This window comes from Podarcis gaigeae (assembly GCF_964106915.1).
Source record: "Podarcis gaigeae genome assembly, chromosome: 5".
In the NCBI taxonomy this organism is placed as follows: Eukaryota; Metazoa; Chordata; class Lepidosauria; order Squamata; family Lacertidae; genus Podarcis; species Podarcis gaigeae.
Window position 1 is genome coordinate 62,148,270 of NC_139681.1, and position 14,081 is coordinate 62,162,350.

Below are 14,081 nucleotides of genomic sequence, written 5' to 3' on the forward strand. Positions count from 1 at the left end.
CAGAAGTTCAAACTACTGTATAACAGAATTTGGCCAGTTCTGCCCCCTCCTGTCTGGTCACCATTGTTCTATTACTGGATTGAAGCTAGGGGCAGGGGGTGGGAGGTGGGGAGGTTGCTCAGCAATCATGAGAGCTCTGAAAACTGTAATATGGACTTGGCATGACACAAATGCATGCATCTCAGCTACATACATTTTTAAAGCACAAAAATAGTTGTGGTCTAACCATAGAGAAGTTGCTGCCCTGCACATTGAAATTCTTTGTAGATTAAGTGAACCCATTAGGAAATTAAAAAAGAAATAGGAAAGCAAGATAAAGATATTTACAGTGGGCTATTGTCTACTGAAAGGGACGCGGGGGGCGCTGTGGGTTAAACCACAGAGCCTAGGACTTGCCGATCAGAAGGTTGGCAGTTCGAATCCCAGCAATGGGGTGAGCTCCTGTTGCTTGGTCCCTGCTCCTGCCAACCTAGCAGTTTGAAAGCACGTCAAAGTGCAAGTAGATAAATAGGTACTGCTCCAGCAGGAAGGTAAACGGCGTTTCCGTGCGCTGCTCTGGTTCACCAGAAGCGGCTTAGTCATGCTGGCCACATGACCCAGAAGCTGTACGCCGGCTCCCTCGGCCAATAAAGCGAGATGAGCACCGCAACCCCAGAGTTGGTCACGACTGGACCTAATGGTCAGGGGTCCCTTTACCTTTACTATTGTCTACTGACAGCTGAAGGTGCTCTACTGTGATCTTAAGGAACATGTGCAACTTACATTTTTATACTACTCGGCCCAGGGGAAAACAATTAGTGAAGTTGTAGCATCTGTCCCCAGACTACAAGACAGTCAGGACACAGTTGTGTGTAGTGAATTGTTGCTTGTCTCCTATTAATTGCCTTTTGCCACTTTCAGCTTTACCTGGTTACTTCAACGTTCAGAAGCAGTATACCTCTGTGTACCAGCTGCTCTTACAATATGTCTGCATGGTACTTATTTCAGTTATTAGATGCACTCACCTGCAGTTCCCATACATGTCAGGGACAGGCAGAATGCTGGCAAGTGTGTACAGGGAGAAGGAGGGCTGGTGTCTGACTCGGGAGAGGGGGCTAATGATTTGTGGGGAACTGTACCAGGCAGGAGGCAACAGTCAGAGGCAGAGGAAGCTTCAGAGCTGAAGGGTGGATCACAGGATGGGTCGGAGGGAAAAGAAGGAGCAAGTCAGGCAAAAAAAGGAACACAGAATAACACACAGGTCACCCTATTTCTTGCGGGGAGGGGGGATTACTTCAGTCAGGCTCTGCCAATAAGCAGGCAGGCACAGTTACTTGTTAACCCCATTATTAATCTAGAATTCACTGTTCCTGGAAAACAATAACCAGCGAGTGCACAGCATACCAGTGTTAGACAACTACAATAAAGAATAAAGAAGAAAACTTCAATTTTATATAGTTTCGGGGATTTCGGACAGAACCAAACATAATGGTCCAGTTGTCCAGTTTCTCTCCGTTCTGTGAGGGAAGCAACTTCTACAGAAGTTGAGACAGCATAGGAAGCTTCTCTGTGTTGCCCAAAGAACAAGGAAAATACGTCTCCTTCAGATCTTTGTTTGCATGATATTTAACTTTCCAGCTTCTAACAGGTGTAGAATTCCCAGGCAAGGAAGGCCAAAGGCATTAGAAAGCACAGAACTCTCTGGGAGAAAACCAAGGAGTAAGTAAGTTGGAGGCTGTGTTCTAAAGATAAGCTCATATTCACAAGGAGCCTGGAGACCAATGACAGTCACTGGAAGATTTTTCAGAAGAGGAGAGAAACAAGAGGGAGGTGTGCTAGCATTTATCTGATCTAAGATCTGTTTGTTTTGCTCAACCCCAGCTTGCCATGTATTTAAGGTCAGGGGTGGGCAGTGTGTTCCCAGTGCTGCAAGCAGCAGGTTGGACTCCTGTTCGGCGGCCTCTAGTTTTAACTCAGTGTTGCCGCACCATGGCTTCTCAAAACCTATCTCTGCCACCTCCAGCACCTCTGCTACAGCCACTGTCTGTTCCAGACAGGTTATTGCTGGGCCCTGGGCCCTCCAATTGCCCTCCCCGGATCTTGTCTGCAGGCTGTCGACAGCTCATAGGACATGTCCACAAAGAGATGATCCAGGTAAGAAATAAAATCCTAATTCCTTGTGTGCTCCTACTTCAGCTTCTACTTAATGCTTTTCCAGCTTTCAAATATCACCCTGACTATTTATTCATTAGTCTATGGATTAATTTTTTTTAATCAAAAGTATGGTAATGTTCTTAACTAATACATTTATGGAAAATCATTATTATTTAGCCACAGAATTTCTTGATAACCAGAATCATGATTTTCTTCCTTTTTCATGGGACTATTATTTCTGGTTATTTCCCCATTTTTAAGAACTTGAGTCCACTGAGCTCATGTGAGTCTCAGGCTTTCCTCTGATCTAGATCCACTAAGCATATATAAAACTTTGAAAACCCAACTCTTTAAATCTAGACAAACTTCTGCTAATTAGATCTCATGGTGCTTATTCCTCTGTATATCAGTCAGGAAGACAGATATTCCTTTGAGATCAAATACTCAGAAAGGATTGCTAACTATTCATGGGAGTGATCCCAGGCTTAGTAGCAGGCAAATATATCACTAAATTGGAGGCATGTAATTTCTGTGTATCTGGCTAAGAGCCATGTTAAGAAATAGGGGAGTTCCACACTGACCTGCATTTTGAGGCCCCATGAGAGAGGACTTGTATATAAATACAGACACCTTGTGTTTATGATGCTTGAAATCTGCTCTATCAGAAAACCTACCGGTACTTAATTATCACCAGGGTGTGTGAGGCTTTAGGATTCAACATTTCCACATGGCTGTTCATAAAGTGAGAGTAATCAATGTATTATATGATGCAAAGAAATAAAGAAGCAAGAGCAGGATCTCTACTGTGGCTGAGTAACTCTACTGTGGGAGTATTCTCTTCCGTAACAGCATTTTGGACTTTGTTCAGCCCTTTCCGGCTGTTGTCTTTTGTCCATCATAGTGTATAGAAACTTTTAATGGGTGCCACACTGTTATCTCTTCCTCCTATGAATGCCACTGTCACAATCCACAGACATAAATACACTTGCACTGCCAGCCTTGGGAAAGTTTATTTGAACACTGATTATATTCTCTGTTGCCCTCAGATAATGGATGAGATCAAGCTTGGAATCCAGTATGCATTTCAGACACAGAACCCTCTCACATTGGCTGTCAGTGGCACAGGCCATTGTGCCATGGAAGCAGCCTTCTTGAACATGGTGGAGCAGGGAGACAAAGTACTCATAGCTATGAATGGATTTTGGGGTGAACGTGCAACTGGCATTGCCAAAAGACTTGGTATGTTTTTTGGAACCTTTTCCTTCAAACCTAGCATTCCTTTATAGTATTATTTATATCGTTTATTCATTGCTTACTGCATAAAATGTTTCAAAGTAACTTAAGAGTTGTAAAACCATACTGAATGCGAAATTTGCAACACCAACCACCACCACTCATGTAAGGGTGAGAATAATGGCTGTATAATATGAAATCCAGTGCAACAGGATGTATTGGGGCTACTGCAATCTGCTGTGCAACCAAGCCACAAGAACCTTCTCTGCTACTGCGACTTGTACACCACTATGGGACTGTAGCTTAACACTAAGTTGAATTCCTCCCAATTTGTTTTTAATAATCAAACACTTCTTTCCTGCTCCAATTTTAATCATCATATACTCTGGAGGTTCCCATGGAGCTTGAATGGACTTTGGCAAAGGTGCTGCTATGTACTTGTTAATACATGACCCATTTCAAACAGAAGCGCCTGTGACTCTCTTAACATAACTTGTTGTGAACTGCTACCAAGTGAGAAGTGATTTGCTGTCTTCCCATCAGTCCACCAGGAATGGTACTCCACCTCTAAACCTAAAACTTGCATTCTCATGTGTTGGCTATTTTGATGGACTTTGTTGAGCTAAATCAGGGGTAGGGAACCTTTTTCACACCAAGGGTCTGATCAAGAGCTGATTCATTCCCTGCAGGTCAGTTTTGACAGATGGGCAGGACCATACACCTCTCAAATCACCTGACGTCATAATGCCGTCAAGTGAAAATGTCAAAGGAGCTCACTGTCATAACCAGTCAGCTGAACCAACAATCCAGAGTCTTCAAACTGTGTCTAGATTGTAATTTCTCCTGGTCCAAACCACTTTTCAAATATAGTTTCAGGGTGCACTGAGGCATACTCAGTCCTTATTAGCCACAATAATGCACACATGTCTCATTCCTTTTCAAGGATCAGCAAAATCCAAACTAGTCAAGTGAAGCCTCTAAAAGCTGCTTAGTCAGGCCCTCTTCTTTTAAATCCAAGGAAGCTGAAACCCAGTGAAATTACACTCTATGAGTGATTTTGAGCCAGCCACTATCTGCCAGCCTAACCTACTTCAGAGGGTCATTGTGAGGATAAAATTGAACTACCAGTGAGGGACACCATGTACATCACTTTGAGCTCCTTGGCGGAAAGGTGGGATATAAATATAATAATAATAAATATAGAATATTATATCCTACCTTCCCCCAGAAGGGCTTTATTATTATCTAATTGGAATGAATGTTGGTGCTTCCCAGGAGTCTTAGGAACAGTTTTGTCCTTTGCTTCTTTAACAAAGTTCAAGTAACATTATTTGTAATCCATTACCTTTTTTAGGAGCAGACGTTCATCAGCTAGTAAAGGCCCCTGGAGAGTGTTTCACTCTAGAAGAAATAGAAAAGGTGAGTTATGTGAGCAAAGTAGCTGAAAGTAGCAGCAAAGAGCAAGTTTATTGAGAGAGTTTGTATCCTGAAAGGCAGGATATTATATAGATAATTTAGATACATAAATACAGCTCTGAGTGAAACCTGCAGTCTATGTCTTTCTTATGTAGATGGTTGGGACAACCAGTTCATAGCAATTTAGCCTCCCACCTACTAGGAGAATGTTACTGTTCACCTACTCCTCCCCTGTTTTTTTGTCTTGTCTGACTCTTTCCCCCCCTGTTGCCTCTCCTAGGGTTTAGTGACACATGCTCCCTTTTTATTTTTCATCACACATGGAGAATCCTCCACTGGAGTGCTTCAGCCCCTGGATGGCCTTGGAGAACTCTGTCACAGGTCAGTGGGTCATGGAGGTCAAACACTTATTTGCCTCAGAAACAAAGGCCTCAAGGCCACAGTCTAAGCTGCCTGATTTACCGTGGGCCCACCCATACCTCAGCTTAGTTTGGATTGTGAACCCCTTGTGCCTCCGTTAATTCCCCCTTCCCCATGTGGCATTCTCCTTAAACTACTGCTGTACCACACTTTCTTTTCCCTAAATCCAAAGATTCCCTATGCTTAGAAAATCTGAATAAGAGAGCTGTTATCAATTGCTTAAACCAAATGAAAGACACAAGGAGCTCCACATCTACTATATATTTTGGAAAGTTGTTTGTTTGTTCACTGTGCATTTGGATCTCTCTTAATATAGCATAACTAAGTTTTCTTCTTACTCAAACCTCAGTGTTTATTTTTTTGTTTGTTTAGAATTAATATTCAGTCAACCACAGAAAAAGTACAAGCCTCCATTTTGCTCATTGTGAAACATGGTAACTGGTTGGATAAGGATACTAACATTTACTCTTACATTCTTGTGCACTTCCTGGATACCCACATCTGCCTAGAATGGAAAAGAGAGAGCAGCAGGGGAAGACCAATTCAGTGGGGGGGAGAGAGAGAAACCCAGCCCAGATGCATTCCACCAAGCTCTGCCAACTGGCATCAATGGCTAACAGTGAAATAGCAATGAATGTGACTTAAAAACAACAGAATGTATGGTAGTGCACTTGCACACAGAGAAATCTAATCTGGATGACCTGTTTGCAAGTTAAGCCCTGCCTTCCATAGCACACTAAATCTCTATTCTTTCCTTCCTCATTTTAGATATAATTGTTTACTACTGGTGGATGCTGTAGCATCACTGGGTGGAGCTCCAATTCTTATGGACCAGCAAGGTGAGCAAGATGTAACAATCTGTCATAGTAACAATTGTTTACCATTGATGTAGTAATGGTTTGAGGTTCCTAATCAGAATAACTTGCATATTTCCTTCATCATCACTGGAGAAGGCAAAAGATAGATGTGTATTTGTTAAGAGAAGAGGAATACAAAAGATAGTATAGGAGATGCTCTCTGGCCTTTGCCACATTCTAGAGGACGAGTAGGTAAATCTGAAAATAGTGTCCAAGCTTCTCCCTAAGTATACGAAAGCTTTCTGCAACTTGGTGTCCTGTAGATGTTCTGGATTACAACTCCCACCAGCAAGAAGTGCATTCAAAACATCTGGAGGTCACCAGGTTGGGGAAGTAATTTATGACATTAGTAATAAACAAACAAGTATCTTGCTTAACTTCTCAAATTTTCCTCCCATGGACTACTTGAAAATTGCTGAGGGTCTTGGCAGACCACTTAATCATTTTCATGCCTGTTATAGCAATTGTAATGCACTGTGTTAGGTGCTGTATGATTATTTGTGTTTTTACAGACATGCAATGGAAGCTTGTGGTCCACAGGGCACCATTTGGGAACCATTGCTCTATACATATTGCACTTATATTGGCTTTATTTCATTTTTAATTGTCATGACTTTCCACAAAGAATCCTGGTAGTACAGAACTGAACAGGACATCTGCCATAGTGAAGGAACACTTATTAACATTTTTTCTCCCCTGTTGAGCACACAGGAATTGACATCCTCTACTCAGGCTCACAGAAAGTCTTAAATGCACCACCTGGTGCTTCACCCATTTCTTTCAGCCAGAGAGCAAGGTAAGCAAAAAAATATTTGTTTTGGGGAGATGTTATGCAAGTCAATGCTTTATAGAAGAGATATGGGAAATGATAGGAGGCTCACTTCCTTCCTAAAGACACTGAGCTGGTTCGAAAAATGGACTTCCATGTGCAGAAGGGGTCCTCAGCTAACCAAATAACTGTTTTATACCTTGGCACTAAAGTGTTGTGAGCGAAGAATGAAGCTCATCCAAAAATGCTCTTCAGCTTCTGCAACAGCTTGTTTACACTCTACATAAACTCTACAAATTATAAAAAATGTCATGGTGTTTTCCTACCATTCCATTCTTTGGGTTCAACTCACTGAACTAAGTGAGCCCCACATCTCACAGAATTCAACCTCTGTGCCTTCTTGCAAGCTCCAGGTTCAAGCACCTCATATTATCTACATTTTCCTGCTTGTTTCTAACAAAGGGGCTAAGTGAGGCCACATGGCATCTTCCAGGTTCTGTTCTGGCACTGCCACTCCATTGCTCTTTCACACACACACACACACACACACACACACACACACACACTTGCACTATTTAGTCTATGTGGAAACTAAATATATTGTTGGATTCCAACCCCCATCGACCTCAGCCACCATGGCTAATGGTTAGGGATGACAGAAGCTGAAGTTCAATATCTGAAGAACCAGTTTCCTCCCTCCACTGAACTGCGAGGTTTACAGGAAATACACTAGGGGTAGGAGGTGCACAAAGAATGTGATTCACTGGTAGATTTCCTTCGGTGACCAATATTTGCATTTCCATTTTGTCAGGAAGAAGATTTACAGTAGGAAGACGAAACCAATCTCCTTTTATCTGGACATGGAGGAGCTGGCTCAATACTGGGGCTGCAACGATCAGCCAAGAAAGTGAGAGCTAATTCTATGGCTTCTCATTCTCCTCACTTTTAAAGTAGTTTCCTGGCCTCCAAAAATGGATTAGGCGCTGGACCATTATTGAGCAGCAGATCTGCACTACCATTCCTTCCCCCAATCTTTCTATCATACGGCTGGGAAAGCAGGTGGGGTAAGAGAAAAGGCTTTGAATGGAAATATGGCAGGGAACAGCTCATTCTCTCACATGCAACTCTTGGGGGGGGGGGAGAGAGCGACAGAGAGCACACTTGCTGCTTGCTTACAATGAGTGATTCAAAGCACAAAAACAAGCACTGGGCAGCACCTAGTTTGACATAGGCTGCAATTGAGAATATGACAATACTCCCTCGCTTCACTTTCCTGTCACTACAGTATTTTGTTTTGGCATGGGGAGGGGGGCGTTGATAGGTAGGATATATATTGTGAAGCGGTTTCTGATAGATTGGTCCATGCAAACTGAGCATCTCCCTTACATGTTGCATGTATCTTTGCAGGTATCATCATACTGCACCCATCAACACGTTTTTCTGTCTGCGAGAAGGCTTGGCAATTCTTGCAGAAAAGGTCAGTCAGTGTGGGAGACTGAAAGGCCTACAGGCTGAAGTAGTAGAGAAACAAAGGAAGATACTGAAATCAAGATATGTCTGCTGCTTAGTTAGGAATGGGCATATTAGAGTGGATCCAGATATAAAACAATCATATTAGCCGTGACCCCATTAATAATAAACTTACGATGCATAAAAAGTCAATGTGTTCCTAAAAGGTGTAGTAGATTAATTTTTGTCCTGAATGTCCATCCAGGACTTCCCAAAGTATGTCTCCCCTATATGATTTTCTGGAAGCAATAATGGTTATAACACCTGTGAAATTATGGGGGGAAATGCTGCATAACGTATGAAGCACCTTAGTTCTCATAGAAGGAACTAATATAGAACCAGTATCACCCTTTCTTGACTGGAAGCAGAATGAGGACTACTGAAGGCTGATGCCTGCCTGATGCAATCCTAACCCTACTTACTTAAGTGTAAGCCCCATTTTATTCAACAGGACTCACTTCTGAATAGACATGGTTAGGTCTGCAGCCTTACTTTCTAAGCAAGCCCTTGGCTTAGAAAGGAGTATATTACTTTGTATTACGTGGACCCTAAGAAACAAATGAGTACCATACTAATTTTAGAGTTTTGCTAACTGGTCAGAACTGACAAAGCCAAACTCAAATACAAACCTATCATTTTTAAAGATGAAAGGGTAGTATCCAATTAAATAATTCTGTTAGCACATACACATTTGGCTGCACAGCACAACTTCCTCTCCCTGCTCACCAAATAACATATTTAGGGGGCACATGAGAGAGAGGAAATTCCATTGCACAGTCAAAGGTACTTATGATAGTAGAACTGTTTAGTTGGATACCACCCACTATGTCCATTCTAATATAATATGCCTGCTATGTAGAGATAGTTGCATTTGAATTAGTTTTATTTTCTACACATGAAAATAAAAGTGCATTTTGTATACAGGGGCTAGAAAATTCCTGGAAGCTTCACAAGGAGAACAGCCTGGACCTGTGTGCAGGGCTACAGAAGTTAGGCCTCCAACTTTTTGTGAAAGAACCGGTAGGATGCAAACCACAATAATTAGCTCCACATTCTGTGCTGAGTAATCACCATTGAAGTGAACAAGAGAACTAAGTTGTATGTGTGCTGCTGCATTTTATAGGACCTGCTTTGAGATGGATGGAGAAAGGAATAGACAATGACAGTAATTGCAGGCCTGTTGAACATTATATACCGAGGGTAGTGAGGTATGAGAAGGGAACCAGAGATAAGCCAGAGAGACTTTGTTCTAGCAACATTAGTCTATTAACTTAGGCTGGCACTAAGGCAATAGTGTTTCCACAGCTGAATGTGGTTTGAAAACAGGATAGTTGATCATTTACTGCATGAGCATCTCACTTTTCAGCACCAATCTACGTGTAACCAGAAATGATAGAGAAACCAAAATGTACAGGACGGAATGTGAAACATAGATGAAGCCAACTTTTAACACCCAGAAACCATTCTCTCTAGCCTTGCACAGAATCAAGCTCACCACAGAAAAATGGTCAGTGAGTGTAGATTCCTAGTGTGAGAAGGTCCCATGCAAGCAAGGAGAGAGAACTCATTAGGGTGAGGGCATTTCATCCAGATGGTGCAGCTTGCTAGAAATCCTGGGAAATTGAGGCATTTACATGCATTCAGAAATTACCTGGGTGCCTTTGACTCATTCTCTTTGTTTTTCAGGATGCAAGGCTTCCAACAGTCAACACTGTCTTTGTACCTGAGGGATATGACTGGAAGGAAATCACTGACTACATTATGAAAAGGCATGGGATTGAGATTTCAGGAGGCCTCGGTGCTTCAGCAGGCAAGGTAGATATTGTCTCGGGGCAGGAAATGAGAAATAAACTAAGGTGTTTGAAGGCAGGACTGTCTGGTTTTCAACAAAAAGCAAAGCATTTTGTAAATATTTGATTTCTCCACAAACCTGGCTTTTACTACTTTAGCTTTGTGTTTGAAAGCAGATGAATATTCAAACATGTAATCCCCCACCCTAGCCTCTGATGCAGAGGAATTGAAAGAGAAGTGAATCAGTTATTTATACCTCTAATTAGAATTAACCTTATTTACATGGTTTCCTTGCCATTGAGATGCTGAACTCAATCACTTTCTCATTTAGACTAAGATGAGGGCTGGGCCCTTCTAAGAGAATGAGTTGCAGAACACTTACTCGATTTTTTATATTATCTCATCACTAGGTTCTCCGAATAGGATTGATGGGCTATAACTCCACTAAATACAATGTTGACAGAGTCCTCCATGCTCTGGAAGATGCTCTCCAGCACTGTCTCAAGAACAAGCTATAAGACTTCACCCCATTGTTTTTTACACAGAAGATCCAGAATAGTCAGTGACACTTAAGACATGCAAGGTATCAGAGGCACATTCCACATAAAGTGCTTTCCCTTTTCTTTATTCCATAATGTACCTATAGTTTACAATTCACAAGAGTAAACTTTGTTTCCACTGCATGCTATACTGTGCACACTTACTAGTGCTGTTATGTCCTTTGTATTTTTCTTCAACAAATGTGTGCTCCCATTGTGCAAGCTGTTATATGCTCATAAACTCACACATATGTCTGGATGTATGTAAATAGAAGAGTCTCTGTAGTTTCTGCCTCTCATTTTGCTGTTGAATCATTGTGTGAAAAAGTCTTGAAAGGATAAGGAAAGAAACACAAAGGCTGGAACCAGATGCCAGTTTTCAAAAGAAAAGCCATAACTTACTGTGAAGTGCATGCACTTTCAGTCTGATCAAACAGCTCTTAAACTGTTTTTGAAGAGCTTAAAAAATGAGTACATATGTGCCTCTAGTGTCAATGGTGTGAATATACCACCTACCAATGTCTGAAAAGGCTACTACATGTACCTAGCCTACTGACAATAGAGGAAATTGGATGAAAGCTGGGAGGGGGGGAATCACCCCAAGATATGATTGCATGTTAGCTTTAGACCAAGTTTAAAACAGAAGACCTATCCCTAAGCTACCTGTACAAAGTACAAGATGATAAACATCAACTCTCCCCAGGGGCGTCGACTTATAAAAAATATTGGGGGGGCCCATACCGGGGTCCTGCCCCGGGAAGTTTTCTAAATTTTAGATGAAAATTAGTGAGTTTTAAAGTTTTTTTAAAGTATTTTAGAGTCATATGATCAACATTAGAACCCCGAAAACTCGACTCTCTATAACTCCACACTCTGGGAAACTCGACAAGCCTGAAACACTTTTTGGCTTTGAAAAAAGAAACAAAACAAAAACACGCACGGTATTTTCGTAAAAAGCTAATTTAATTTACAGTAACAATTATGCTTATAGACTATTACAGAGCAGTGAATATATAGCTCTGAAAAGACTGAAATGATATTTAAATAAATCCTAAACTATCATTAAAAGAATAAAACATAAAATATTGCTGTCGCACAGTAATAGCACTTTGATTAATAAGTGAAATAGCTAATTTAAGCTTACTTTGAATAAGGCTGAGGGTTCATTAAATAAATATAATATCTTAAAGTTAATGCTTTAATACAGTTAATAAAGTTAATACAGTATGCCTAATACTGTATGTAAATACTGTAATACTGTATGTAAATAACGGGCTTTAATTGGGTCTTACACCCTAAAAATATTTAAGTATTTGAAAATAACTAATACAGTACTATAGTAATATAGAAATACAGTACTAAACTAGTACTAATATTTCAAAACTGAAAATTTAACATTCTGTTTGTATTTAATTCTCTATTTTATAAAGATTTTTAATATCTGACAGTGAGTTTGGAGTAGCCCAATGCAAAAATCCTGAGGATCCATGTGGATCCATGCTTTGTAACCACGTTTTTGTAACACACAGATTTTTTCTCCTAAAAAGTAAGGGGAAATGTCTGTGCGTGTTATTGAGCGAATGTGTGGTCCCTGGAGCCGGAGCGCGACAGCAATATTTTATGTTTTATTCTTTTAATGATAGTTTAGGATTTATTTAAATATCATTTCAGTCTTTTCAGAGCTATATATTCACTGCTCTGTAATAGTCTATAAGCATAATTGTTACTGTAAATTAAATTAGCTTTTTACGAAAATACCGTGCGTGTTTTTGTTTTGTTTCTTTTTTCAAAGCCAAAAAGTGTTTCAGGCTTGTCGAGTTTCCTGGAGTGTGGAGTTATAGAGAGTCGAGTTTTCGGGGTTCTAATGTTGATCATATGACTCTAAAATACTTTTTAAAAACTTTAAAACTCACTAATTTTCATCTAAAATTTAGAAAACTTCCCGGGGCAGGACCCCGGTATGGGCCCCCCCAATATTTTTTATAAGTCGGCGCCCCTGCCTACGAATCCAATTTCCATTCTATTCTAGGAGCACAATTCTTTATAGCAGGCATGCATATCACCACCTGGATCTGGCAGATAAGAAGGGCACTCATTGCTAGATCAGATCACGGGTTCATTCTGTTGCCTACAGCAGCCAGCCAGATGCTTCAAGGAAACCCATCAGCCAGGGTTGCAACTTTCTGTGTCATTTGCCTCCTCCCTGCTAGCCCATATAGCAGGTGGGGGAACTGTTAACTCCCATCATCCCTGGCTATCTGTTCCAAGAGTTGACCTAGCACCTGGGGCCAAACGTTCCCCACACCTGAAAGATACCAGCTGTGATCCTTGGCTTGGTGCTATGACTGAATCAAGAACCCTAGTTTGTTTCATTCCAGATTGACTAGAGATAGTGGTTTGATGGGGTTGAATCAAAACTACAATCCCTGGTTCAGTCATAATACTAAGCCAGGGGTAATGGTTCGTTCCCTCCATGTACTAGTAGGGAGACAAACAGCACAGAAAGGTGAATTCAGAGGAAACCTTTACCATTGTTTAGCTCCAGTAGCAACTGGTATTCAGATTACTGCCATATCTGAAACTGGAGGTTCCATTTGCCTGCCATAGGTAGAACCCATTTGTTAGGTCTGTCCTCCCTCATATTATTAATTGCTTTCCAAAGGCAGGGAAATACACAAATATTCCTGCACCCTTCCTCATGACTCACTCCCAGCCACACAGGGTTGTGAGGATAAAATGAAGAGGACACCTACATACATCACCTTGAGCTCCTCGAGGAAAAGGTGAGATATAAATGCAATCAATCAATGCTTATAGTTTAGAAAATGGGAATTCTTACCATGAATTTTTGTTTGAGGATCCAGATGGAGAATATTCCTCTGATAAGGATGACATGCAGTTATACAGTTCTATGCCTCCTCTTTCAGGGGATAAGCCATCTCCCACACCAAATCAAGTGGCAGAGCAGACAACCCCACACCCCTAAACAAATTCACTCAAATAAGCAATCAACAGAGAAAACATGAGAACAGGAAGGAAAGGATACCCCAGGTATAGAAAATGCAACTAGTCAAATAAAGGTAAAGGTAAAGGTACCCCTGCCCGTACGGGCCAGTCTTGACAGACTCTAGGGTTGTGCGCTCATCTCACTCTAGAGGCCGGGAGCCAGCGCTGTCCGCAGACACTTCCGGGTCACGTGGCCAGCGTGACGAAGCTGCTCTGGCGAGCCAGCACCAGTGCAGCACACGGAAACGCCGTTTACCTTCCCGCTATAAAGCGGTACCTCTTTATCTACTTGCACTTAAGGGTGCTTTCGAACTGCTAGGTGGGCAGGAGCTGGGACCGAACGACGGGAGCTCACCCCGCCGCGGGGATTCGAACCGCCGACCTTGCGATCAGCAAGTCCTAGGCACT

The 14,081-nt window shown here is 41.6% G+C and overlaps 1 protein-coding gene and 1 long non-coding RNA gene across 2 annotated transcripts in view; one reads left to right on the forward strand and one right to left on the reverse strand.

The window, feature by feature from the left end:
* Positions 1–13,742, reverse strand: part of LOC310846025 — a 23,114-nt gene extending 9,372 nt beyond the window's left edge. Inside the window, exons 1-2 of the long non-coding RNA XR_014565094.1 lie at positions 13,507–13,742; positions 4,712–4,767 (exon numbers count right to left, since the gene is read on the reverse strand). This is a non-coding gene — a long non-coding RNA (uncharacterized lncRNA). The remainder of the gene's footprint in view (positions 1–4,711; positions 4,768–13,506) is intronic.
* AGXT (alanine--glyoxylate aminotransferase) lies at positions 1,390–10,941 on the forward strand. Its single transcript, XM_083741917.1, has 11 exons — positions 1,390–2,133; positions 3,180–3,372; positions 4,721–4,785; positions 5,063–5,163; positions 5,971–6,041; positions 6,771–6,855; positions 7,640–7,735; positions 8,236–8,305; positions 9,262–9,357; positions 10,024–10,152; positions 10,539–10,941. The coding sequence occupies exons 1-11, from the start codon at positions 1,867–1,869 to the stop codon at positions 10,644–10,646; spliced, it is 1,281 nt and encodes a 426-aa protein (XP_083598043.1). The 5' UTR covers positions 1,390–1,866; the 3' UTR covers positions 10,647–10,941.
* Positions 13,743–14,081: the final 339 nt, after the last annotated feature.

What these genes read in the sequence shown, in the direction of transcription:
- AGXT (XM_083741917.1), top strand. Translation starts at nt 1,867, where the DNA reads ATGTATTTAAGGTCAGGGGTGGGCAGTGTGTTCCCAGTGCTGCAAGCA. An exon ending in TCCACAAAGAGATGATCCAG is followed by an intron (nt 2,134 to 3,179) that starts GTAAGAAATAAA and finishes TGTTGCCCTCAG; the next exon opens with ATAATGGATGAGATCAAGCT. An exon ending in AACTTTTTGTGAAAGAACCG is followed by an intron (nt 9,358 to 10,023) that starts GTAGGATGCAAA and finishes TTTGTTTTTCAG; the next exon opens with GATGCAAGGCTTCCAACAGT.